The sequence below is a fragment of the Oncorhynchus clarkii genome, unplaced genomic scaffold, assembly GCF_045791955.1.
Source record: "Oncorhynchus clarkii lewisi isolate Uvic-CL-2024 unplaced genomic scaffold, UVic_Ocla_1.0 unplaced_contig_3571_pilon_pilon, whole genome shotgun sequence".
NCBI classification, from domain to species: Eukaryota; Metazoa; Chordata; class Actinopteri; order Salmoniformes; family Salmonidae; genus Oncorhynchus; species Oncorhynchus clarkii.
The window spans coordinates 275,570-303,348 of record NW_027260971.1 but is presented as its reverse complement, the minus strand read 5'-3'; the positions used below and the strand labels follow the sequence as shown (position 1 = coordinate 303,348).

The 27,779-nt window shown below is 47.3% G+C and overlaps 1 protein-coding gene across 1 annotated transcript in view; it reads right to left on the bottom strand.

The window, feature by feature from the left end:
* The window catches only part of LOC139402726 (cilia- and flagella-associated protein 47-like), a 106,316-nt gene that overhangs the window by 57,860 nt on the left and 20,677 nt on the right, over positions 1 to 27,779 (bottom strand). The window contains exons 17-36 of the mRNA XM_071146627.1: positions 27,645 to 27,767; positions 27,429 to 27,560; positions 26,869 to 26,946; positions 21,803 to 21,950; positions 21,565 to 21,650; positions 19,799 to 19,988; positions 18,606 to 18,694; positions 18,255 to 18,429; positions 17,521 to 17,755; positions 16,724 to 16,990; positions 14,936 to 15,036; positions 14,633 to 14,788; positions 14,135 to 14,331; positions 13,975 to 14,051; positions 11,508 to 11,729; positions 11,222 to 11,405; positions 8,694 to 8,937; positions 8,238 to 8,335; positions 5,337 to 5,588; positions 4,904 to 5,016 (exon numbers count right to left, since the gene is read on the bottom strand). Of these exons, the coding sequence (XP_071002728.1) occupies positions 4,904 to 5,016; positions 5,337 to 5,588; positions 8,238 to 8,335; positions 8,694 to 8,937; positions 11,222 to 11,405; positions 11,508 to 11,729; positions 13,975 to 14,051; positions 14,135 to 14,331; positions 14,633 to 14,788; positions 14,936 to 15,036; positions 16,724 to 16,990; positions 17,521 to 17,755; positions 18,255 to 18,429; positions 18,606 to 18,694; positions 19,799 to 19,988; positions 21,565 to 21,650; positions 21,803 to 21,950; positions 26,869 to 26,946; positions 27,429 to 27,560; positions 27,645 to 27,767 (3,167 nt within the window). The remainder of the gene's footprint in view (positions 1 to 4,903; positions 5,017 to 5,336; positions 5,589 to 8,237; positions 8,336 to 8,693; positions 8,938 to 11,221; positions 11,406 to 11,507; positions 11,730 to 13,974; positions 14,052 to 14,134; positions 14,332 to 14,632; positions 14,789 to 14,935; positions 15,037 to 16,723; positions 16,991 to 17,520; positions 17,756 to 18,254; positions 18,430 to 18,605; positions 18,695 to 19,798; positions 19,989 to 21,564; positions 21,651 to 21,802; positions 21,951 to 26,868; positions 26,947 to 27,428; positions 27,561 to 27,644; positions 27,768 to 27,779) is intronic.

Here is a 27,779-nt window from a genome sequence, read left to right as displayed (position 1 = left end):
TTATGGATTAGGGGTTATGGGTTATGGATAGGGGTTATGGGTTATGGATAGGGGTTATGGATAGGGGTTATGGATAGGGGTTATGGATAAGGGTTATGGATAGGGTTATGGTTAGGGGTTATGGTTAGGGGTTATGGATAAGGGTTGGGGTTATGGATAGGGGTTATGGTTAGGGGTTATGGTTAGGGGATAGGGGTTATGTATAGGGGTTATGGTTAGGGGTTAGGGGTTATGGATAGGGGTTATGGGTTATGGATTGGGGTTATGGATAGGGGTTATGGATAGGGGTTATGGATAGGGGTTATGGATAGGGGTTATGGTTAGGGGTTATGGTTAGGGGTTATGGATAGGGGTTGGGGTTATGGATAGGGGTTATGGGTTATGGATAGGGGTTATGGATAGGGGTTATGGATAGGGGTTATGGATAAGGGTTATGGATAGGGGATGATGGTTAGGGGTTATGGTTAGGGGTTATGGATAAGGGTTGGGGTTATGGATAGGGGTTATGGTTAGGGGTTATGGTTAGGGGATAGGGGTTATGGATAGGGGTTATGGTTAGGGGTTAGGGGTTATGGATAGGGGTTATGGGTTATGGATTGGGGTTATGGATAGGGGTTATGGATAGGGGTTATGGATAGGGGTTATGGATAGGGGTTATGGTTAGGGGTTATGGTTAGGGGTTATGGATAGGGGTTGGGGTTATGGATAGGGGTTATGGTTAGGGGTTATGGTTAGGGGTTATGGTTAGAGGATAGGGGTTATGGATAGGGGTTATGGTTAGGGGTTATGGGTTATGGATAGGGGTTATGGATAGGGGTTATGGATAGGGGTTGGGGTTATGGATAGGGGTTATGGTTAGGGGTTATGGTTAGGGGTTATGGTTAGGGGATAGGGGTTATGGATAGGGGTTGTGGTTAGGGGTTATGGTTAGGGGTTATGGTTAGGGGTTAGGGGTTATGGATAGGGGTTATGGTTAGGGGTTAGGGGTTATGGTTAGGGGTTATGGATAGGGGTTATGGATAGGGGTTAGGGGTTATATATAGGGGTTATGGTTAGGGGTTATGGATAGGGGTTATGGTTAGGGGTTATGGATAGGGGTTATGGATAGGGGTTATGGATAGGGGTTATGGATAGGGGTTATGGTTAGGGGTTATGGTTAGGGGATAGGGGTTATGGTTAAGGGTTATGGTTAGGGGTTATGGTTAGGGGTTATGGATAGGGGTTATGGTTAGGGGTTATGGGTTATGGATAGGGGTTAGGGGTTATGGTTAGGGGTTAAAGGTTATGGATAGGGATTATGGTTAGGGGTTATGGTTAGGGGTTATGGGTTATGGTTAGGGGTTATGGTTAGGGGTTAGGGGTTATGGTTAGGGGTTATGGTTAGGGGTTATGGGTTATGGTTAGGGGATATGGTTAGGGGTTATGGGTTATGGTTAGGGGTTATGGTTAGGGGTTATGGTTAGGGGATTTGGTTAGGGGTTATGGTTAGGGGATATGTTTAGCGGTTATGGTTAGGGGTTATGGGTAGGGGTTATGGTTATGGTTAGGGGTTACGGGTAGGGGTTACGGGTAGGGGTTATGGTTAGGGGTTACGGGTAGGGGTTACGGTTAGGGGTTACGGGTAGGGGTTACGGGTAGGGGTTATGGTTAGGGGTTACGGGTAGGGTTATGGTTAGGGGTTACGGGTAGGGGTTACGGGTAGGGGTTATGGTTAGGGGTTACGGGTAGGGGTTATGGGTTATAGATAGGGGTTAGGGGTTATGGTTAGGGATTAAGGGTTATGGATAGGGATTATGGTTAGGGGTTATGGGTTATGGATAGGGGTTAGGGGTTATGGTTAGGGATTAAGGGTTATGGATAGGGATTATGGTTAGGGGTTATGGTTAGGGGTTATGGGTTATGGATAGGGGTTATGGTTAGGGGATATAGTTAGGGGATATAGTTAGGGGATATGGTTAGGGGAGATGGTTAGGGGTTATGGTTAGGGGTTATGGGTTATGGTTAGGGGTTATGGATTAGGGGTTAGGGGTAGGGGATATGGTTAGGGGTTATGGGTTATGTTTAGGGGTTATGGTTAGGGGATATGGTTAGGGGTTATGGGTTATGGTTAGGGGTTGTGGTTAGGGGATATGGTTAGGGGTTAGGGGTTATGGTTAGGGGTTATGGTTAGGGGTTATGGTTAGGGGATATGGTTAGGGGTTATGGGTTATGGTTAGGGGTTATGTTTAGGGGATATGGTTAGGGGTTATGATTAGGGGTTATGGTTAGGGGTTAGGGGTTATGGTTAGGGGTTATGGTTAGGGGTTATGGTTAGGGGTTATGGTTAGGGGTTAGGAGTTATAGTTAGGGGTTATGGTTAGGGGTTAGGAGTTAGGGTTAGGGTTTCTGGTTAGGGGTTATTGTTAGGGGTTATGGTTAGGGGTTATGGTTAGGGGTTAGGAGTTAGGGTTAGGGTTTATGGTTAGGGGTTATAGTTAGGGGTTATGGTTAGGGGTTATAGTTAGGGGTTATGGATAGGGGTTATGGTTAGGGGTTAGGGGTTATGGTTAGGGGTTATGATTTGGGGTTATGGTTAGGGGTTATGGGTAGGGGTTACGGTTAGGGGTTGTGGTTAGGGGTTAGGGGTTACGGGTGGGGGTTATGGTTATGGTTAGGGGTTGTGGTTAGGGGTTAGGGGTTACGGGTGGGGGTTATGGGTTAGGGGTTACGGGTAGGGGTTATGGGTAGGGGTTATGGTTAGGGGTTACGGGTAGGTGTTACGGGTAGGGGTTATGGTTAGGGGTTACGGGTAGGGGTTAGGGGTTACGGGTAGGGTTTATGGTTAGGGGTTACGGGTAGGGGTTAGGGGTAGGGGATATGGTTAGGGGTTATGGGTTATGGTTAGGGGTTATGGTTAGGGGATATGGTTAGGGGTTATGGGTTATGGTTAGGGGTTGTGGTTAGGGGATATGGTTAGGGGTTAGGGGTTATGGTTAGGGGTTATGGTTAGGGGTTATGGTTAGGGGATATGGTTAGGGGTTATGGGTTATGGTTAGGGGTTATGTTTAGGGGAGATGGTTAGGGGTTATGGTTAGGGGTTATGGGTTATGGTTAGGGGTTATGGATTAGGGGTTAGGGGTAGGGGATATGGTTAGGGGTTATGGGTTATGGTTAGGGGTTATGGTTAGGGGATATGGTTAGGGGTTATGGGTTATGGTTAGGGGTTGTGGTTAGGGGATATGGTTAGGGGTTAGGGGTTATGGTTAGGGGTTATGGTTAGGGGTTATGGTTAGGGGATATGGTTAGGGGTTATGGGTTATGGTTAGGGGTTATGGTTAGGGGTTATGGGTTATGATTAGGGGTTATGGTTAGGGGTTAGGGGTTATGGTTAGGGGTTATGGTTAGGGGTTATGGTTAGGGGTTATGGTTAGGGGTTAGGAGTTATAGTTAGGGGTTATGGTTAGGGGTTAGGAGTTAGGGTTAGGGTTTATGGTTAGGGGTTATAGTTAGGGGTTATGGTTAGGGGTTATGGTTAGGGGTTAGGAGTTAGGGTTAGGGTTTATGGTTAGGGGTTATAGTTAGGGGTTATGGTTAGGGGTTATAGTTAGGGGTTATGGATAGGGGTTATGGTTAGGGGTTAGGGGTTATGGTTAGGGGTTATGATTTGGGGTTATGGTTAGGGGTTATGGGTAGGGGTTAGGGGTTACGGTTAGGGGTTAGGGGTTACGGGTGGGGGTTATGGTTATGGTTAGGGGTTGTGGTTAGGGGTTAGGGGTTACGGGTGGGGGTTATGGGTTAGGGGTTACGGGTAGGGGTTATGGGTAGGGGTTATGGTTAGGGGTTACGGGTAGGTGTTACGGGTAGGGGTTATGGTTAGGGGTTACGGGTAGGGGTTAGGGGTTACGGGTAGGGTTTATGGTTAGGGGTTACGGGTAGGGGTTAGGGGTAGGGGTTAGGGGTTACGGGTTAGAGGTTAAGGGTTAGGGGTTAGGGGTAGGGGTTATGGGTTAGGGGTTAAGAGTTAGGGGTAGGGGGTACGGGTAGGGGTAGGGGTTAGGGGTTACGGGTAGGGGTTATGGTTAGGGGTTACAGGTAGGGGTTAGGGGTTAGGGGTTACGGGTTAAGGGTTATGGGTAGGGGTTAGGGGTTAGGGGTTATGGGTTAGGGGTTATGGGTAGGGGTTAAGGGTTAGGGGTTACGGGTAGGTGTTACGGGTAGGGGTTATGGGTTATGGTTAGGGGTTATGGTTAGGGGTTACGGGTAGGGATTAGGGGTTACGGGTAGGGGTTACGGGTAGGGGTTAACGGTTAGGGGCTATGGTTAGGGGTTACGGGTAGGGGTTACGGGGTAGGGTTTAGGGGTTATGGTTAGGGGTTATGGTTAGGGGTTATGGGTAGGGGTTAGGGGTTACGGGTAGGGGTTAGGGGCTAGGTGCTATGGTTAGGGGTAGGGGTTATGGTTAGGGGTTATGGTTAGGGGTTAAGGGTTATGGGTAGGGGTTATGGGTAGGGGTTAAGGGTTATGGTTAGGGGTTATGGTTAGGGGTTACGGGTAGGGATTAGGGGTTACGGGTAGGGGTTACGGGTAGGGGTTAAGGGTTAGGGGCTATGGTTAGGGGTTACGGGTAGGGGTTACGGGGTAGGGGTTAGGGGTTATGGTTAGGGGTTATGGTTAGGGGGTTATGGGTAGGGGTTAGGGGTTACGGGTAGGGGTTAGGGGCTAGGTGCTATGGTTAGGGGTAGGGGTTATGGTTAGGGGTTATGGTTAGGGGTTAAGGGTTATGGGTAGGGGTTATGGGTAGGGGTTAAGGGTTATGGTTAGGGGTTATGGTTAGGGGTTAAGGGTTATGGTTAGGGGTTATGGGTAGGGGTTAAGGGTTAAGGGTTAGGGGTTACGGGTAGGGGTCAGAGATAGAAGGGCTTACTTAGGAGGGATGGTGATGGAAGCTCCTTGGGGCAAGGAGAAATGATGGGCCTCCTTCCCTACGATGGAGGCATGGTAGAACATCGCTCTGGAGGACGGGCTCTTCAGACGCACCTGGAGCACACACACACACACACACACACACACACACACACACACACACACACACACACACACACACACACACACACACACACACACACACACACACACACACACACTGTAAGACAGGGTTACCCAGGGCTAGTGCTGTGTGATGGAGAGAGAGACCTGCCTGCTTGGTGAAGGTGTGATACAGGCTGTAAGACAGGGTTACCCAGGGCTAGTGCTGTGTGATGGAGAGAGAGACCTGCCTGCTTGGTGAAGGTGTGATACAGGCTGTAAGACAGGGTTACACAGGGCTAGTGCTATGTGATGGAGAGAGAGAGACCTGCCTGTTTGGTGAAGGTTTGGTGCAGGCTGCCAGACAGAGTGATGGTTCTCCTGGGAAGGTACTGGGGCAGCGTCTCATACAGGTAAACACACAGCATCAACATCAGAACAGGGTTCGAGTCTGACAGCTCTGTGGGCTGGATGTCTATGTCCAGGCAGAGCAGTGTGAAGGCCTGGCTGAGGATGATACTGTTGTGGAGGTTCTGTTCCAGACGGCTGATGCTGGTGTACATCCTCTGGAGATGACTGGGGATCTGAGGGACCGGAGAGACCAGAGGGGGGGGACAGTCAACACTGGGCCAGTTTCCCAAACACAGATCAAGCCTTATCTGCTACCACAGTCAGACGAATCAAAACCAGTCGAGTTTAGATGAGTCTAGATTTACTGACAATTTCCCACAGAGTAGACGAGGACAAGAGTTGACCAGGAATAGGAGGAGAGAACACAGTATCATCACTCTGTACTGGTACCCCCTGTATATAGCCTCCACATTTACTCTGTACCCCCTGTATATAGCCTCCACATTGACTCTGTACCAGTACCCCCTGTATATAGCCTCCACATTGACTCTGTACCAGTACCCCCTGTATATAGCCTCCACATTGACTCTGTACCAGTACCCCCTGTATATAGCCTCCACATGGACTCTGTACCCCCTGTATATAGCCTCCACATTGACTCTGTACCCCATGTATATAGCCTCCACATTGACTCTGTACCAGTACCCCCTGTATATAGCCTCCACATTGACTCTGTACTGGTACCCTCTGTATATAGCCTCCACATTGACTCTGTACCAGTACCACCTGTATATAGCCTCCACATTGACTCTGTACCGGTACCCCCTGTATATAGCCTCCACATTGACTCTGTACCGGTACCCCCTGTATATAGCCTCCACATTGACTCTGTACTGGTACCCTCTGTATATAGCCTCCACATTGACTCTGTACCAGTACCCCCTGTATATAGCCTCCACATTGACTCTGTACCGGTACCCCCTGTATATAGCCTCCACATTGACTCTGTACCGGTACCCTCTGTAAATAGCCTCCACATTGACTCTGTACCCCCTGTGTATAGCCTCCACATTGACTCTGTACCAGTACCCCCTGTGTATAGCCTCCACATTGACTCTGTACCGGTACCCCCTGTATATAGCCTCCACATGGACTCTGTACCCCCTGTATATAGCCTCCACATTGACTCTGTACCAGTACCCCCTGTATATAGCCTCCACATGGACTCTGTACCCCCTGTATATAGCCTCCACATTGACTCTGTACCCCATGTATATAGCCTCCACATTGACTCTGTACCAGTACCCCCTGTATATAGCCTCCACATTGACTCTGTACTGGTACCCTCTGTATATAGCCTCCACATTGACTCTGTACCGGTACCCTCTGTATATAGCCTCCACATTGACTCTGTACCAGTACCCCTTGTATATAGCCTCCACATTGACTCTGTACCGGTACCCCCTGTATATAGCCTCCACATTGACTCTGTACCGGTACCCCCTGTATATAGCCTCCACATTGACTCTGTACCGGTACCCTCTGTAAATAGCCTCCACATTGACTCTGTACCCCCTGTGTATAGCCTCCACATTGACTCTGTACCAGTACCCCCTGTATATAGCCTCCACATTGACTCTGTACCAGTACCCCTGTATATAGCCTCCACATTGACTCTGTACCGGTACCCCCTGTATATAGCCTCCACATTGACTCTGTACCGGTACCCCCTGTATATAGCCTCCACATTGACTCTGTACCAGTACCCCCTGTAAATAGCCTCCACATTGACTCTGTACCAGTACCACCTGTATATAGTCTCTACATTGACTCTGTACCAGTACTCCCTGTATATAGCCTCCACATTGACTCTGTACCAGTACTCCCTGTATATAGCCTCCACATTGACTCAGTACCAGTACTCCCTGTATATAGCCTCCACATTGACTCTGTACCAGTACCCCCTGTATATAGCCTCCACATTGACTCTGTACCAGTACCCCCTGTATATAGCCTCCACATTGACTCTGTACCAGTACCCCTGTATATAGCCTCCACATTGACTCTGTACCGGTACCCCCTGTATATAGCCTCCACATTGACTCTGTACCGGTACCCCCTGTATATAGCCTCCACATTGACTCTGTACCAGTACCCCCTGTATATAGTCTCCACATTGACTCTGTACCAGTACCCCCTGTAAATAGCCTCCACATTGACTCTGTACCAGTACCACCTGTATATAGTCTCTACATTGACTCTGTACCGGTACCCCCTGTATATAGCCTCCACATTGACTCTGTACCGGTACCCCCTGTATATAGCCTCCACATTGACTCTGTACCGGTACCCCCTGTATATAGCCTCCACATTGACTCTGTACCGGTACCCCCTGTATATAGCCTCCACATTGACTCTGTACCGGTACCCCCTGTATATAGCCTCCACATTGACTCTGTACTGGTACCCTCTGTATATAGCCTCCACATTGACTCTGTACCAGTACCCCCTGTATATAGCCTCCACATTGACTCTGTACCGGTACCCCCTGTATATAGCCTCCACATTGACTCTGTACCGGTACCCTCTGTAAATAGCCTCCACATTGACTCTGTACCCCCTGTGTATAGCCTCCACATTGACTCTGTACCAGTACTCCCTGTATATAGCCTCCACATTGACTCAGTACCAGTACTCCCTGTAAATAGCCTCCACATTGACTCTGTACTGGTACCCCCTGTATATAGCCTCCACATTGACTCTGTACCGGTACCCCCTGTATATAGTCTCCACATTGACTCTGTACCAGTAAATCTTCTTAAAGCATCGTTGGTTATTGTTGTATTGTGACAAGTAACATTTGATTTGACACAGGCCCGTACCAGAAAGGGACAGTAGGCAGCCAGCACAGCAGCCAGAACCAGGCCGTCTGCCAGGTCCAGGTCAAAGTTCACCACCCAGCGGGCTGATGGGACGTCTCCTGGTTAAAGAGCAGAATATAGGTAACAGAAGAGTTATGGATGTCTCTTTGGATCTGTCTCTGTCTCTACCTCTGTCAATCGCTGTCTCTACCTCTGTCAATCTCTGTCTCTATCTCTCTGTCTCTACCTCTGTCAATCTCTGTCTCTACCTTTGTCAATCTCTGTCTCTACCTCTGTCAATCTCTGTCTCTATCTCTCTGTCTCTACCTCTGTCAATCTCTGTCTCTACCTTTGTCAATCTCTGTCTCTACCTCCCTGTCTCGACCTCTGTCAATCTCTGTCTCTACCTCTCTCTCTCTACCTCCCTGTCTCTACCTCTCTGTCTCTACCTCCCTGTCTCTACCTCCCTGTCTCTACCTCCCTGTCTCTTCCTCAACAACCCCCTCCTACCTGTAGAGGTGAGTGGGCTCCAGACGGTAGTCCTCATGCTGTGGTAGTGCAGGTTGAGCCAGGTGAGTAGCCTCCTCTCCCAGGTGGAGTAGACGTTAGAGGTCAGGGGCTTTGGGTCTATCCTGGGGACCTCCTGCTCCATGCTGCCACTATCACAGCTCTGGAGGCCCAGGGACAAGGGACCCTCTGTCACCCGCGGCAGGACTAGCACCTGGGGAGGAGGGGACAGACAGACACAGATACATTCCTCAGACTGCTGATCAGGACACAGAGGGAGAGAGAGAGAGAGAGAAAGAGACATAGAGAGAGAGACCGAGAGAGAGACAGAGAGAGATTTGTGACCTGTTGCCACAAGAAAAGGGCAACCAGTGAAGAACAAACACCATTGTAAATACAACCCATATTTATGTTTATTTATTTTCCCTTGTGTACTTTAACCATTTGCACATTATTACAACACTGTATGTATATATACAGTGGGGCAAAAAAGTATTTAGTCAGCCACCAATTGTGCAAGTTCTTCCACTTAAAAAGATGAGAGAGGCCTGTAATTTTCATCATAGGTACACTTCAACTATGACGGACAAAATGAGGAAAAACATCCAGAAAATCACATTGTAGGATTTCTAATGAATGTATTTGCAAATTATGTTGGAAAATAAGTATTTGGTCACCTACAAACAAGAAAGATTTCTGGCTCTCACAGACCTGTAACTTCTTCTTTAAGAGGCTCCTCTGTCCTCCACTCGTTACCTGTATTAATGGCACCTTTTTGAACTTGTTATCAGTATAAAAGACACCTGTCCACAACCTCAAACAGTCACACTCCAAACTCCACTATGGCCAAGACCAAAGAGCTGTCAAAGGACAGCAGAAACAAAATTGTAGACCTGCACCAGGCTTGGAAGACTGAATCTGCAATAGGTAAGCAGCTTGGTTTGAAGAAATCAACTGTGGGAGCAATTATTAGGAAATGGAAGACATACAAGACCACTGATAATTTCCCTCGATCTGGGGCTCCACGCAAGATCTCACCCCGTGGGGTCAAAATTATCACAAGAACGGTGAGCAAAAATCCCAGAACCACACGGGGGGACCTAGTGAATGACCTGCAGAGAGCTGGGACCAAAGTAACAAAGCCTACCATCAGTAACACACTACGCTGCCAGGGACTCAAATCCTGCAGTGCCAGACGTGTCCCCCTGCTTAAGCCAGTACATGTCCAGGCCCGTCTGAAGTTTGCTAGAGAGCATTTGGATGATCCAGAAGAAGATTGGGAGAATGTCATATGGTCAGATGAAACCTAAATATAACTTTTTGGTAAAAACTCAACTCGTCGTGTTTGGAGGACAAAGAATGCTGAGTTGCATCCAAAGAACACCATACCTACTGTGAAGCATGGGGTGGAAACATCATGCTTTGGGGCTGTTTTTCTGCAAAGGGACCAGGACGACTGATCCGTGTAAAGGAAAGAATGAATGTGGCCATGTATCGTGAGATTTTGAGTGAAAACCTCCTTCCATCAGCAAGGGCATTGAAGATGAAACGTGGCTGGGTCTTTCAGCATGACAATGATCCCAAACACACCGCCCGGGCAACGAAGGAGTGGCTTCGTAAGAAGCATTTCAAGATCCTGGAGTGGCCTAGCCAGTCTCCTGATCTCAACCCCATGGAAAATCTTTGGAGGAAGTTGAAAGTCCGTGTTGCCCAGCAACAGCCCCAAAACATCACTGCTCTAGAGGAGATCTGCATGGAGGAATGGGCCAAAATACCAGCAACAGTGTATGAAAACCTTGTGAAGACTTACAGAAAACGTTTGACCTCTGTCATTGCCAACAAAGGGTATATAACAAAGTATTGAGATAAACTTTTGTTATTGACCAAATACTTATTTTCCACCATAATTTGCAAATAAATTCATTAAAAATCCTACAATGTGATTTTTTTGTCTGTCATAGTTGAAGTGTACCTATGATGAAAATTACAGGCCTCTCTCTTCTTTTTAAGTGGGAGAACTTGCACAATTGGTGGCTGACTAAATACTTTCTTGCCCCACTGTATATAATATGACATTTGTAATATGACATTTGTCTTTATTGTTTTGAAACTTCTGTATGTGTAATGTTTACTGTTCGTGTTTATTGTTTATTTCACTTTTGTATATTATCTACCTCACTTGCTTTGGCAATGTTAACACATGTTTCCTATGCCAATAAAGCCCCTTGAATTTAAATTGAGAGAGAGACCGAGAAGGAGAGAGAGAGAGAGAGAGAGATTAGAGAGAGAGAGAGAGAGATTAGAGAGAGAGATTAGAGAGAGAGATAAGAGAGAGACAGAGAGACAGAGAGAGAGAGAGCGAGCGAGAGAAAGAGAGAGCAAGTGAGAGAGAGAGAGAGAGAGAGAGAGAGAGAGAGAGAGAGAGAGAGAGAGAGAGAGAGAGAGAGAGAGAGAGAGAGAGAGAGAGAGAGAGATATAGAAAGACTACACTCTCTTGCCTTGTAGGTCTGCAGTAGAACATCCATCCAGGCCCTTTTACTGAGGGATTCAAAGACCTTGCTGCTGTAGTCCCGCCCCCTCTGATCACACTGGGACTGGGCCTGTAGAGAGCTCCAGTGGCTGAACTCCTGGGAGTCTAACAGGTACTCGGGTCTGATGTGGGACAGACAGGCTCCCTGCCTCCTGAAGATCACAACACAGTGAGGAGGCCGGTGAGCGTGTGTGCCTGCGTACGGCGGCCGGAGGAGTTGTCCGTGTATGAGTGATTAACTGTCTGTGTGGTACCTGAGGAAGGCCAGCAGCACTGTGTTCCAGTGGAGCAGCTGCTGCACGCGCTCAGTGAGGTTGCAGGGCAGCGATTGGTTGGTGCTCACACCAGGAAGTGTCTGTCCGCTCAGGTGACGCAGCATGTCGTAGATGGTCCGTGTGTCTTTACCTTGACTCATAAGGTACGAGTTCCTCCACTCACTAGAGCTGGAGTCTACTGTCTGGACTCTACATACCACCCTGGGGAGAGATAGATAGAGAGGACAGAGGAGAGAGAGAGGGAGAGAGTAGGGAGAAAGAGAGAGAGAGAGAGAGAGAGAGAGGGAGAGAGGGAGAGAGGGAGGGAGGGAGAGAGAGAGAGAGAGAGAGAGAGAGAGAGGGAGAGGGGAGGGAGGGAGAAAGAGAGATAGAGAGAGAGAGAGGAGGGAGAAAGAGAGAGCGAGAGAGAGAGAGAGAGGGGAGTGAGAAAGAGAGAGAGAGGGGAGGGAGGGAGAAAGAGAGAGAGAGAGAGAGAGGGGGAGGTAGAAAGAGAGAGAGAGAGAGAGGGAGAGAGAGAGAGGAGAGACTAATAATAACATAACGTAATGAAAACATAAAATAAAATATGTGTGACGGATACCAGTCCATCTACCTTCTGAGAGATGTGGTAGAGAGATGAGGTTTACCTTCTGAGAGAGCGTGGTAGAGAGATGAGGTTTACCTTCTGAGAGAGCATGGTAGAGAGATGAGGTTTACCTTCTGAGAGAGCGCGGTAGAGAGATGAGGTTTACCTTCTGAGAGAGCGTGGTAGAGAGATGAGGTTTACCTTCTGAGAGAGCGCGGTAGAGAGATGAGGTTTACCTTCTGAGAGAGTGTGGTAGAGAGATGAGGTTTACCTTCTGAGAGAGCGTGGTAGAGAGATGAGGTTTACCTTCTGAGAGAGTGTGGTAGAGAGATGAGGTTTACCTTCCGAGAGAGCATGGTCGAGAGATGAGGTTTACCTTCCGAGAGAGCATGGTAGAGAGATGAGGTTTACCTTCTGAGAGAGCGTGGTAGAGAGATGAGGTTTACCTTCTGAGAGAGCGTGGTAGAGAGATGAGGTTTACCTTCTGAGAGAGCGCGGTAGAGAGATGAGGTTTACCTTCTGAGAGAGTGTGGTAGAAAGATGAGGTTTACCTTCTGAGAGAGCGTGGTAGAGAGATGAGGTTTACCTTCTGAGAGAGCGCGGTAGAGAGATGAGGTTTACCTTCTGAGAGAGCGTGGTAGAAAGATGAGGTTTACCTTCTGAGAGAGCGTGGTAGAGAGATGAGGTTTACCTTCTGAGAGAGCGTGGTAGAGAGATGAGGTTTACCTTCCGAGAGAGCGCGGTAGAGAGATGAGGTTTACCTTCTGAGAGAGCGTGGTAGAGAGATGAGGTTTACCTTCTGAGAGAGCGTGGTAGAGAGATGAGGTTTACCTTCTGAGAGAGCGCGGTAGAGAGATGAGGTTTACCTTCTGAGAGAGTGTGGTAGAAAGATGAGGTTTACCTTCTGAGAGAGCGTGGTAGAGAGATGAGGTTTACCGTCTGAGAGAGCGTGGTAGAGAGATGAGGTTTACACTCTGAGAGAGCGTGGTAGAGAGATGAGGTTTACACTCTGAGAGAGCGTGGTAGAGAGATGAGGTTTACACTCTGAGAGAGCGTGGTAGAGAGATGAGATTTACCTTCTGAGAGAGTGTGGTAGAGAGATGAGGTTTACCTTCTGAGAGAGCGTGGTAGAGAGATGAGGTTTACCGTCTGAGAGAGCGTGGTAGAGAGATGAGGTTTACCGTCTGAGAGAGCGTGGTAGAGAGATGAGGTTTACCTTCTGAGAGAGCGTGGTAGAGAGATGAGGTTTACCTTCTGAGAGAGTGTGGTAGAGAGATGAGGTTTACCTTCTGAGAGAGCGTGGTAGAGAGATGAGGTTTACCGTCTGAGAGAGCGTGGTAGAGAGATGAGGTTTACACTCTGAGAGAGTGTGGTAGAGAGATGAGGTTTACCTTCTGAGAGAGCGTGGTAGAGAGATGAGGTTTACCGTCTGAGAGAGTGTGGTAGAGAGATGAGGTTTACCTTCTGAGAGAGTGTGGTAGAGAGATGAGGTTTACCTTCTGAGAGAGCGTGGTAGAGAGATGAGGTTTACCGTCTGAGAGAGCGTGGTAGAGAGATGAGGTTTACACTCTGAGAGAGTGTGGTAGAGAGATGAGGTTTACCTTCTGAGAGAGCGTGGTAGAGAGATGAGGTTTACCTTCTGAGAGAGTGTGGTAGAGAGATGAGGTTTACCTTCTGAGAGAGCGTGGTAGAGAGATGAGGTTTACCGTCTGAGAGAGCGTGGTAGAGAGATGAGGTTTACACTCTGAGAGAGTGTGGTAGAGAGATGAGGTTTACCTTCTGAGAGAGCGTGGTAGAGAGATGAGGTTTACCGTCTGAGAGAGCGTGGTAGAGAGATGAGGTTTACACTCTGAGAGAGCGTGGTAGAGAGATGAGGTTTACCTTCTGAGAGAGCGTGGAAGAGAGATGGGGTTTGGTCCACGGGGCCAGCCAAACTGACTGAACCACTTCTGTACGGCCTGCAAGCAATCAAGCAATCACATTTAGCTATACAGCCTTTGTTCTATCAGCAGTTGTCCCAGAGTGATTTACCAGTTGTTACCTGCAGGATGCTGTGGTAGTACAACCTCTCCTCTGAGTCCTGCCCTGGAAACACTGGTATACCCTGCTGCTGCCACTGTTGCTGGTCAGTCACACCATCCGTCTCTCTCTCACCCTCTATCTCCTTCTGGGGCCAGTCCTCCTTCCCTCTAGGTCCTGGTCCTGCACTCCCAGTCCTACTCCTGCTGTCTCCAGAGTCTGAAGGCAGGTCAATATGTTTGATTCAGCTTGGAATGGGCACTTTGGGGTTATTATTTGGGATTGTGGTAGTGGTACCTTTGTAGGGGGAAAACCAAGTTACCAAGCCCCAGTACTTCACCGTACTTCACATACTGTATTTGACCAGGTCTGGTGTGTAGCAGTGTAGCTGTGGAGGTGTGTCTCACCAGAGGTGGAGTGATTACTGGTGGAGGAGAGGAAAGAGAAGGTGGAGGAGGAGGAAGTGTAGCGAGACAGAGGGCTGGGGGAGTAGCAGTGTAGCTGTAGAGGTGTGTCTCACCAGAGGTGGAGTGATTACTGGTGGAGGAGAGGAAAGCGAAGGTGGAGGAGGAGGAAGTGTAGCGAGACAGAGGGCTGGGGGAGTAGCATGGCTGTAGCACCGCCTTCCCTGTCATCTGAGAGGGCCCTGATTCGCCGCTGCAGCCGCTCAGACAACCTGAGTGACAACCACATGGACCAGTTAGGGTGGGGGGTGGAAGAACAGAGATACTTAGATTAGTAGACAGTCCTCCTCAGTGTGAGTGTATGAATGCTGTACACGGTGCAGTGTGTTGTGGGTACAGAACAGGACAGCAGGACGTACCACTCTTGAGGACTATCTGCTGCTCAGAGCGGTGCAGAGCCAGGTAGGGCCACACTGTCAACAAACTGTTATCTGCTGTAGCACAGACCTCCACCCTGAACCTGAAGAGACCGACAGATAGGAGAGAAATTAACACATCATGTACAACTCTGGACTAAGACAGGAGAGAGAGAGGAGGAGAGAAAATGAGACATCACTGGACGAAGCTAGAGAGAGAGAGAGAGAGAGAGAGAGAGAGAGAGAGAGAGAGAGAGAGAGAGAGAGAAAGAGAGAAATGATGAGAGACAAGGCAAGAAGGGCCTTCTATGCCATCAAAAGGAACATAAAATTCAACATACCAATTAGGATCTGGCTAAAAATACTTGAATCAGTTATAGAACCCATTGCCCTTTATGGTTGTGAGGTCTGGGGTCCGCTCACCAACCAAGACTTCACAAAATGGGACAAACACCAAATTGAGACTCTGCATGCAGAATTCTGCAAAAATATCCTCCGTGTACAACGTAGAACACCAAATGATGCATGCAGAGCAGAATTAGGCCGATACCCACTAATTATCAAAATCCAGAAAAGAGCCGTTAAATTCTACAACCACCTAAAAGGAAGCGATTCCCAAACCTTCCATAACAAAGCCTTCACCTACAGAGAGATGAAACTGGAGAAGAGTCCCCTAAGCAAGCTGGTCCTGGGGCTCTGTTCACAAACACTAAAACAAACCCCACAGTCCCAGGACAGCAACACAATTAGACCCAACCATATCATGAGAAAACAAAAAGATAATTACTTGACATATCGGAGAGAATTAACAAAAAAACAGAGCAAACTAGAATGCTATTTGGCCCTAAACAGAGAGTACACAGTGGCAGAATACCTGACCACTGTGACTGACCCAAACTTAAGGAAAGCTTTGACTATGTACAGACTGAGCATAGCCTTGCTATTGAGAAAGGTCGCCGTAGGCAGACCTGCTCACTGCCCACAAAATGAGGTGGAAACTGAGCTGCACTTCCTAACCTCCTGCCCAATGTATGACCATATTAGAGAGACATATTTCCCTCAGATTACACAGATCCACAAAGAATTCGAAAACAAATCCAATTTTGATAAACTCCCAATATCTACTGGGTGAAATTCCACAGTGTGCCATCACAGCAGCAAGATTTGTGACCTGTTGCCACGAGAAAAGGGCAACCAGTGAAGAACAAACACCATTGTAAATACAACCCATATTTATGCTTATTTATTTTCCCTTATGTACTTTAACCATTTGTACATTGTTTAAACACTGTATATATATAATATGACATTTGTAATGTCATTATTGTTTTGAAACTTCTGTATGTGTAATGTTTACTGTTAATTTTTATTGTTTATTTCACTTTTGTATATTATCTACCTCACTTGCTTTGGCAATGTTAACACGTTTCCCATGCCAATAAAGCCTCTTGAATTGAAATTGAATTGAGAGAGAGAAAGAAACAGAGAGAGACAGAGAGAGAGACAGAAACAGAGAAAGATCTAGAGTGCAAAAGAGAGAGAGAGAGAGAGAGAGAGAGAGAGAGACAGAGAGAGAGAGAGAAAGAGAGAGAGAGAGAGAGAGAGAGAGAGAGAGAGAGAGAGAGAGAGAGAGAGAGAGAGAGAGAGAGAGAGAGAGAGAGAGAGAGAGAGAGAGAGAAATGATCTGAGAGACAAGGCAAGAAGGGCCTTCTAGATCTAGAGTACAAAAGAGAGAGAGATAATGAACAGTATGTGTGGCTGACTGGGACAAGGTTTCCTAAGTATCCGTACCTGTTGTTGAGGTGGTCCAGGAATGTGATGTGTGAGCTGAGGTCCAGGGGCTGAGGTGAGCAGAAGGTCACTGTGCAGGTGATGGGGGTCTGGGGCTCTGTGTGGGTCTGGGGCTCTGTGTGGGTCCGGGGCTCTGTGTGGGTCTGGGGCTCTGTGTGGGTCTGGGGAGGGACGGTGCCGTTGTGGGGCAGGCTGACTGAGAGGGGCTTCACCCGACTGCCATCCTTCAGAACCATCTCCTCCACTTCCACACGCAGACAGGAACCACTAGGGTCAGAAGGCAAAGGTCATAGAGGTGAGAATGGGACTGTATTACACTATATGGGATATTAATATATGACTCTATAATTACTCTATAACGACTCTATAATGGTACTCTATAATGGGACTCTATAATGAGACTCTATAATGGGACTCTATAATGGGACTCTATAATGGGACTCTATAATGGGACTATAATGGGACTCTATAATGAGACTCTATAATGGGACTATAATGGGACTCTATAATGGGACTCTATAATGGGACTCTATAATGGGACTATAATGGGACTATAATGGGACTCTATAATGGGACTCTATAATGGGACTCTATAGTGGGACTATAATGGGACTCTATTCTGTATTATTACTGTATGGAAATGCAGATATGTTTATCTGGAGCTGTAACACTGCTGGATCAGGTTATAAATACACAGGCTACCTATCAGAGCATAGAGATCATTACTGTACTACAGTAAACAGTCAGTTAGTGGGTGGAAGCCCATCATGACAGGCAGGTGGATGGGTGGTACAGACCTGGGGTACCCGGTGGGGAGCAGGAAGAGGGTGGTGGTGGAGGGTGTGTCCAGAGGGACAGGGGTGAGGAGGACTCGGGGGGGGAGGAAGGTGATGCTGGGGGGGTGAGGGGTGGCACTGAGAGACAGCACCCTGTAGGGGTGAGGGGCTCCCCCCTCCTCCCCCTCTCTCTCCTCCTGCCCCTCCTCAGACAGAAAAAGAGGGAGGGACACCTCGATCTGACCCGCTGTCACTGGTAGAAAGAGTGAAGATGCAGAACAATACACATTAAAAAAAACACTTTCAGAACCTCCATGAAATCATTCAGTAGCAGCAGGACTCATCTAAACATAACACTGCATCTCAGAGCTAGAGACGTCACTACAGACCCTGGTTCAGCGGTCTAAGGCACTGCATCTCAGTGCTAGAGGCGTCACTACATACCCTGGTTCAGCGGTCTAAGACACTGCATCTCAGTGCTAGAGGCGTCACTACAGACCCTGGTTCGATTACAGGCTGTATCACAACCGGCCGTGATTGGGAGTCCCACAGGGCGGCGCACAATTGTCCCAGAGTCGTCCAGGTTTGGCCGTCATTGTAAATAATAATTTGCTCTTAACTGACTTGTCAAGTTAAATAAATATAAAACGATGAACTTTGGAGTGTTGTTATTATAATTATATTAACTGTCCACCAGAAGTGAGCTCTGAGGGTGAGGTGAGAGAGGGGTTAACCTGGTGGGACTCTCTCAGGATAGAGGGAGACAGTGACAGACACACACTGCAGTGGCTCCAGTGTCCCAGCAGTAGGACAGACAGTGAACAGCCCCTCATTGCTGCTGGTGCTACTGCCCCCTCCTGGTGTTACTGCAGCACTGCAGTCAATCCTCCAGCTCAGCCTCTTGTCAGACACGTTCCTCAGCTCTACGGTCTGGAGACAACAGAGGAGAAGAGCTTCCAGCTGGTTGTAGCTCAGCCCAACAACACACAAACTGCCTCTCAGTTGGGAATATCAAGCTCTTTCTCTCTGCCAGCCATGAGAAACATCTGCCATTCAGAATCTACCTGCTTTAGTAGTTGGTGGAGTGCTGAGGTGACAGTAGCTACCTGAGTTTGTGAGGTAGTAGTAACTGAGCTAAAGGGCTCCAGATCAAACTGGAGACTTGATGGTGACATCTCCAGCGGGACACACAGGGCTGAGGGACACACAGGGACAGAATATATTAAGTGCTAATTACACAGCTCCTAAACCACTCTTATCTTCAACCTATTGTCTTATCTCAGCTCCTAAACCACTCTTATTTTCAACCTATTGTCTTATCACAGCTCCTAAACCCCTCTTATCTTCAACCTATTGTCTTATCACAGCTCCTAAACCACTCTTATTTTCAACTTATTGTCTTATCTCAGCTCCCAAACCACTCTTATCTTCAACCTATTGTCTTATCACAGTTCCTAAACCACTCTTAGCTTCAACCTATTGTCTTATCTCAGCTCCTAAACCTCTCTTATCTTCAACCTATTGTCTTATCTCAGCTCCTAAACCTCTCTTATCTTCAACCTATTGTCTTATCTCAGCTCCTAAAAGACTCTTATCTTCAACCTATTGTCTTATCACAGCTCCTAAACCACTCTTATCTTCAACCTATTGTCTTATCTCAGCTCCTAAACCACTCTTATCTTCAACCTATTGTCTTATCTCAGCTCCTAAACCTCTCTTATCTTCAACCTATTGTCTTATCTCAGCTCCTAAACCTCTCTTATTTTCAACCTATTGTCTTATCTCAGCTCCTAAACCACTCTTATCTTCAACCTATTGTCTTATCTCAGCTCCTAAACCTCTCTTATCTTCAACCTATTGTCTTATCTCAGCTCCTAAACCACTCTTATCTTCAACCTATTTTCTTATCTCAGAGCCCTATGGAATGCTGAGTGTGTAGTGTCATTACTGTCTAGTATACTGCAGGGACAGAAACAACATAGCACATTGTGAGGTCATATGGAGTCTTACAAGTATTGGAAACAACGTTGGATGTGGATACAGTGGGAACATGTAGGTCTGAGAAAGTGTGATGTCATTGATGTTTGTGGAAATGTATGTAAATGTTAAGTTGTTTCTTGTTTTTGTCTGTTGTTTGTTTACTGTCAAGGAAAAGCAGCAAGAAAAGTTTATTTAAAAATAAAATATATATACATATATTAAGTATACTGCAGGGACAGAACATCTCAGTCCATCTGTTCAGGCCAATGGTTCAGGCAGGCAACTGACACACTTTCTGACCCCGTATCTGCACCCTAACCTGTGGCCTGCACCCTGCGTGATAGCGTCTCCATGGCGATGGGCAGCGGGCGCGGGGTGACGATGTGTTGGTCCCGGGAAGAGGAGGACTTGTGGACAGAGTTGGGAGGGGCGGAGGAGGAGGAAGAGGAGAAAGGAGGCATGCCCACACCGTTGACCGTCACAGGCAGGTTGAAGTCATACGCTGCCACCTGCAGGACAAACACAGGAACTACCGACTGATAGAGATGGGATGGGGTTTGGGTCAGTTCCGTTTGGTGTAATGATGAGGTTAGGATCATGATTATGGTGGGGAGAACTTATCCTTGATGTCTCTGTGTTCAGGGAAAACATGTCTATTATAAACACAGATGTAGGTGGAGGACTGTGGAAGGTGGTTAATGTGTTGGTGATTAATAGACACAGATGTAGGTGGAGTACTGTGGAAGGTGATTAATAGACACAGATGTAGGTGGAGTACTGTGGAAGGTGATTAATAGACACAGATGTAGGTGGAGTACTGTGGAAGGTGATTAATAGACACAGATGTAGGTGGAGTACTGTGGAAGGTGATTAATAGACACAGATGTAGGTGGAGTACTGTGGAAGGTGATTAATAGACACAGATGTAGGTGGAGTACTGTGGAAGGTGATTAATAGACACAGATGTAGGTGGAGGACTGTGGAAGGTGATTAATAGACACAGATGTAGGTGGAGTACTGTGGAAGGTGATTAATAGACACAGATGTAGGTGGAGTACTGTGGAAGGTGGTTAATGTGTTGGTGATTAATAGACACAGATGTAGGTGGAGTACTGTGGAAGGTGATTAATAGACACAGATGTAGGTGGAGTACTGTGGTAGGTGGTTGATGTGTTGGTGATTAATAGACACAGATGTAGGTGGAGTACTGTGGAAGGTAGTTGATGTGTTGGTGATTAATAGACACAGATGTAGGTGGAGGACTGTGGAAGGTGGTTGATGTGTTGGTGATTAATAGACACAGATGTAGGTGGAGGACTGTGGAAGGTGGTTGATGTGTTGGTGATTAATAGACACAGATGTAGGTGGAGTACTGTGGAAGGTGGTTGATGTGTTGGTGATTAATAGACACAGATGTAGGTGGAGTACTGTGGAAGGTGATTAATAGACACAGATGTAGGTGGAGTACTGTGGAAGGTGGTTGATGTGTTGGTGATTAATAGACACAGATGTAGGTGGAGTACTGTGGAAGGTGTTTAATAGACACAGATGTAGGTGGAGTACTGTGGTAGGTGGTTGATGTGTTGGTGATTAATAGACACAGATGTAGGTGGAGGACTGTGGAAGGTGGTTGATGTGTTGGTGATTAATAGACACAGATGTAGGTGGAGTACTGTGGAAGGTGGTTGATGTGTTGGTGATTAATAGACACAGATGTAGGTGGAGGACTGTGGAAGGTGGTTGATGTGTTGGTGATTAATAGACACAGATGTAGGTGGAGTACTGTGGAAGGTGGTTGATGTGTTGGTGATTAATAGACACAGATGTAGGTGGAGTACTGTGGAAGGTGGTTGATGTGTTAGTGATTAATAGACACAGATGTAGGTGGAGTACTGTGGAAGGTGGTTGATGTGTTGGTGATTAATAGACACAGATGTAGGTGGAGTACTGTGGAAGGTGGTTGATGTGTTGGTGATTAATAGACACAGATGTAGGTGGAGGACTGTGGAAGGTGGTTGATGTGTTGGTGATTAATAGTATAGATGAGGGATAATGAAAACAGAGGAGGGAGGATGGAGCCCTTACTTGTTTAGGGGAGAACACCAGGCAACACTGGGCAGTCTGCTGCCCCTGTAAATCCATCACAAACACGTCTGGCTCCTGGCTCGTACCTGTAACACACCAACACCTGGCTCTCAATATTAGGCCTCCAGTTTAGTAATCCATACATCTAAATTGAACTAGGCTGACAGTTTATGACAGTCTATCTTCTCAGAGCATTTCAGTCACAGTCAATGTGTCTATCAATCAATCAAATACATACCTGCAGAGTGTGGAGGGAGGTGGATGGTGAAGTCAGTGTGTTCTGACAGGTCAAACTGGACCCGGGCCAGGGCAGAGGATCGGTTCCTCAGGGAGAACGGAACGCCACGACTGGAACCAGAATACACTCCGTGGAACAGGAAGGATTTCTGAGAGGAGGAGGAGGATAACAAAGATGAAGAGATGTTTCTGAGAGGAGGAGGAGGAGGATAACAAAGCTGAAGAGATGTTTCTGAGAGGAGGAGGAGGATAACTAAGATGGAGAGATGTTTCTGAGAGGAGGAGGAGGATAACAAAGATGGAGAGATGTTTCTGAGAGGAGGAGGAGGATAACAAAGATGAAGAGATGTTTCTGAGAGGAGGAGGAGGATAACAAAGATGAAGAGATGTTTCTGAGAGGAGGAGGAGGATAACTAAGATGGAGAGATGTTTCTGAGAGGAGGAGGAGGATAACAAAGATGGAGAGATGTTTCTGAGAGGAGGAGGAGGATAACTAAGATGGAGAGATGTTTCTGAGAGGAGGAGGAGGATAACTAAGATGGAGAGATGTTTCTGAGAGGAGGAGGATAACTAAGATGGAGAGATGTTTCTGAGAGGAGGAGGAGGAGGATAAGTAAGATGGAGAGATGTTTCTGAGAGGAGGAGGATAACTAAGATGGAGAGATGTTTCTGAGAGGAGGAGGAGGAGGATAACTAAGATGGAGAGATGTTTCTGAGAGGAGGAGGAGGATAACTAAGATGGAGAGATGTTTCTGAGAGGAGGAGGAGGAGGATAACAAAGATGGAGAGATGTTTCTGAGAGGAGGAGGAGGATAACTAAGATGGAGAGATGTTTCTGAGAGGAGGAGGAGGATAACTAAGATGGAGAGATGTTTCTGAGAGGAGGAGGATAACTAAGATGGAGAGATGTTTCTGAGAGGAGGAGGAGGAGGATAAGTAAGATGGAGAGATGTTTCTGAGAGGAGGAGGATAACTAAGATGGAGAGATGTTTCTGAGAGGAGGAGGAGGATAACTAAGATGGAGAGATGTTTCTGAGAGGAGGAGGATAACTAAGATGGAGAGATGTTTCTGAGAGGAGGAGGAGGAGGATAAGTAAGATGGAGAGATGTTTCTGAGAGGAGGAATATTTAAGGAGTCTAAATATTTTACAGACCGAGTTGAATGTTTTGTTTTGTGACTGTGGCAAAAAAAACAGCCTTCAGAAAATGAACAGGTCTGCTCTGCTCTCTGAAAATGAACAGCTCAGCTCTGCTCTCTGAAAATGAACAGCTCAGCTCTGTTCTGCTCTCTGAAAATGAACAGGTCTGCTCTGCTCTCTGAAAATGAACAGCTCAGCTCTGTTCTGCTCTCTGAAAATGAACAGATCTGCTCTGCTCTCTGAAAATGAGCAGGTCTGCTCTGCTCTCTGAAAATGAACAGCTCAGCTTTGATCTGCTCTCTGAAAATGAACAGCTCAGCTCTGTGCTCTGCAGCTCAACTCTGTTCTGCTCTCTGAAAATGAACAGCTCAGCTTTGATCTCTGAAAATGAACAGCTCAGCTCTGCTCTCTGAAAATGAAAGAATGAAAAGGGAGAATCCAGTTAAAGGAGACGGAGAATCCAGTTAAAGGAGAGGGAGGATCCAGTTAAAGGAGAGGGAGGATCCAGTTAAAGGAGAAGGAGGATCCAGTTAAAGGAGAGGGAGGATCCAGTTAAAGGAGAGGGAGGATCCAGTTAAAGGAGAGGGAGGATCCAGTTAAAGGAGAGGGAGGATCCAGTTAAAGGAGAGGGAGGATCCAGGTAGAGGGAGGATCCAGTTAAAGGAGAGGGAGGATCCAGGTAGAGGGAGGATCCAGTTAGAGGGAGGATCCAGTTAAAGGAGAGGGAGGATCCAGGTAGAGGGAGGATCCAGTTAAAGGAGAGGGAGGATCCAGTTAAAGGAGAGGGAGGATCCAGTTAAAGGAGAGGGAGAATCCAGTTAACGGAGAGGGAGGATCCAGTTAAAGGAGAGGGAGGATCCAGTTAAAGGAGAGGGAGGATCCAGTTGGATCCAGCTGTAAGCGTGGCCTGCCCTCTTCAAAGCCTGCGTGGCCCAGCAGCTCATTCTACAGAGCCCAGCAGCTCAGTCTACAGAGCCCAGCAGCTCATTCTACAGAGCCCAGCAGCTCATTCTACAGAGCCCAGCAGCTCATTCTACAGAGCCCAGCAGCTCATTCTACAGAGCCCAGCAGCTCATTCTACAGAGCCCAGCAGCTCATTCTACAGAGCCCAGCAGCTCATTCTACAGAGCCCAGCAGCTCATTCTATAGAGCCCAGCAGCTCATTCTACAGAGCCCAGCAGCTCATTCTACAGAGCCCAGCAGCTCATTCTATAGAGCCCAGCAGCTCATTCTACAGAGCCCAGCTAAGGAGCTGAGATAAACACTCCAAAGGAAAACATGTCAATTCTGATTTTTTTTTTAAAGAACTCCCCATTGCAAAAAGGAAGAAGGACTATTCACACACAAAAAGTTGTCTATTTTTGTGTGTGAACCACCTGCTCATTTCAAGGCAGTGAACACCACCACATTCATCTTGTTCTGTTGGAAAAGGGGTTTCCATTCATTTCAAACCAGGAAGCAGCAGACTTTGTTGTTATGATGAATTGGTATGGATTGTTTGTTTTCCACAACTCAGCAGAAAAGGACTACAGATGCTGTAGTGTGCACCTGACAGGGCATATTCAGGACACGCTGTTATGCTCTGCTGTTCTGTGTGTTTCGTACACACACACACACACACACACACACACACACAGACACAGACACAGACACAGACACACACACAGACACACACACACACACACACACACACACACAGACACACACAGACACACACAGACACACACACAGACACAGACACACAGACACAGACACACACACACACACACACACACACACACAGACACACACACACAGACACAGACACACAGACACAGACACAGGCACACACACACACACACACACACACACACACACGCACACACACACACACACACACACACACACACACACACACACACACACACACACACACACACACACACACACACACACACAGTGGCAAGAAAAAGTATGTGAACCCTTTGGAGTTACCTGGATTTCTGAATAAATTGGTCATAAAATGTATTCTGATCTCCATCTAGGTCACAACAATAGACACAGTCTGCTTAAACTAATAACACACCAATAATTGTATTTTTCTTGTCTTTATTGATTACATAATTTAAACATTCACAGTATAGGTTGGAAAAAGTATGTGAACCCCCAGGCTAATGACTTCTCCAAAAGCTAATTGGAGTCAGGAGTCAGCTAACCTGGAGTCCAATCAATGAGACGAGATTGGAGATGTTGGTTAGAGCTGCCCTGCCCTATAAAAACACTCACAAAATGTGAGTTTGCTATTCACAAGAAGCATTGCCTGATGGGAACCATGCCTCGAACAAGAGAGATCTCAGAAGACCTAATTGTTGACTTGCATAAAGATGGAAAGTGTTCCAAAAGTATCTCTAAAAGCCTTGATGTTCATCAGTCCACAGTAAGACAAATTGTCTAGAAGTGGAGAAAGTTCAGCACTGTTGCTACAGGAGAGGCCGTCCTGCAAAGATGACTGCAAGAGCACAGAGCAGAATGTTCAATGAGGTTAAGAAGAATCCTAGAGTGTCAGCTAAAGACTTACAGAAATCTCTGGAACATGCTAATATCTCTGACGAGTCTACGATATGTAAAACACTAAACAAGAATGGTGTTCATGGGAGGACACAACGGAAGAAGCCACTGCTGTCTCAAAAAAAACAATGCAGCACATTTGAAGTTAACAAAAGAGCATCTGGATGTTCCACAGCGCTTCTGGCAAAATATTATGTGGACAGATTAAACCACAGTTGAGTTGTTTGGAAGGAACACACACCATTATGTATGGAGAGAAAAAAAGCCACATTGTTTGTGTGTTATTAGTTTAAGCACACTATGTTGGTCTGTTGTTGTGACTTTTCCAAAGGGTTCACATACTTTTTCTTGCCACTGTACATACACACATACAGTGGGGCAAAAAAGTATTTAGTCAGCCACCAATTGTGCAAGTTCTCCCACTTAAAAAGATGAGAGAGGCCTGTAATTTTCATCATAGGTACACTTCAATTTTTTGTAATAAAAAAAAAGAAATTACCCCTTTTTCTCCCCAATTTCGTGGTATCCAATTGTTGTAGTAGCTACTATCTTGTCTCATTGCTACAACTCCCGTACGGGCTCGGGAGAGACGAAGGTTGAAAGTCATGCGTCCTCTGATACACAACCCAACCAAGCCGCACTGCTTCTTAACACAGCGCGCATCCAACCCGGAAGCCAGCCGCAGCAATGCGTCGGAGGAAACACCGTGCACCTGGCAACCTTGGTTAGCACACACTGCGCCCAGCCCGCCACAGGAGTCGCTGGTGCGCGATGAGACAAGGACATCCCTACCGACCAAGCCCTCCCTAACCCGGACGACGCTAGGCCAATTGTGCGTCGCCCCACGGACCTCCCGGTCGCGGCCGGTTACGACAGAGCCTGGGCGCGAACCCAGGGACTCTGATGGCACAGCTGGCGCTGCAGTACAGCGCCCTTAACCACTGCGCCACCCGGGAAGTCCCGGTACACTTCAACTTTGACCAGGGGGGGGGGGGGGGGGCTCCACATATGAACTCACCATGTTGATGTTTACCAGGGGGGCTCCACATATGAACTCACCACATTGATGTCCACCAGGGGGGGGGGGCTCCACATATGAACTCACCACGTTGATGTTCACCAGGGGGGGTCGACATATGAACTCACCACGTTGATGTTCACCAGGGGGGGTGGGGGGGCTCCACATATGAACTCACCACATTGATGTCCACCAGGGAGGGTGGCTCCACATATGAACTGACCACGTTGATGTCCACCAGGGGGGGTCGCTCCACATATGAACTCACCACGTTGATGTCCACCAGAGGGGGGGGGGGGGGGGGGCTCCACATATGAACTCACCACGTTGATGTTCACCGGGGGGGTCGACATATGAACTCACCACGTTGATGTCCACCAGAGGGGGCTCGACCGACCCGCCCACTCTCAGCTCCAGAGATTTCATGTTCCTTAGAGCTATCTGCAACACACACACCTCGTTAGACAAGCTCATCCATCATGACTATCTGGGTTTCTGAAATAATGACAGATAACACTAGAGGTTATTTAGGTTTCTGAAATAATGACAGATAAGACTAGAGGTTATTTAGGTTTCTGAAATAATGACAGATAAGACTAGAGGTTATTTAGGTTTCGGAAATAATGACAGATAAGACTAGAGGTTATTTAGGTTTCTGAAATAATGACAGATAAGACTAGAGGTTATTTAGGTTTCTGAAATAATGACAGATAAGACTAGAGGTTATTTAGGTTTCTGAAATAATGGCAGATAAGACTAGAGGTTATTTAGGTTTCGGAAATAATGATATAATAATGTCATTATTTGTAGAGACTATGATATGTTGTGTGTTTGTAGAGACTTTACGATATGTTGTGTGTTTGTAGAGACTTTTTAATATGTTGTGTGTTTGTACAGACTTGTTGTGTGTCTGTTTCCTTCACCTCCACTCTGGTGTCAAACTTCATGACAGCTCCGGGGTTGAGGTGCACCTGGACCTCTGCCTGCCCCCCCACAGGTACCACACCCTCGGTGGGGGTCACCACCATGCCAGGCAGGGGGTACACGTCCAACACCTGATACACACACATACACACACACACACACACGCTATACCTCACAAGTATAAACGGTACAAAGACCCGGTGTGGAGTGTGTACCTGGAAGTAGGCATGGTTGTGTCCTGTGTTGTGTAGCGTTGCGGTCCTGATGGAGGGGAAGATGAGAGGTACTGATCCAAACACCAGATGTTTCTCAGCCAGCTGCACACTGGATGAACCAAGCTGGAGGGAGGG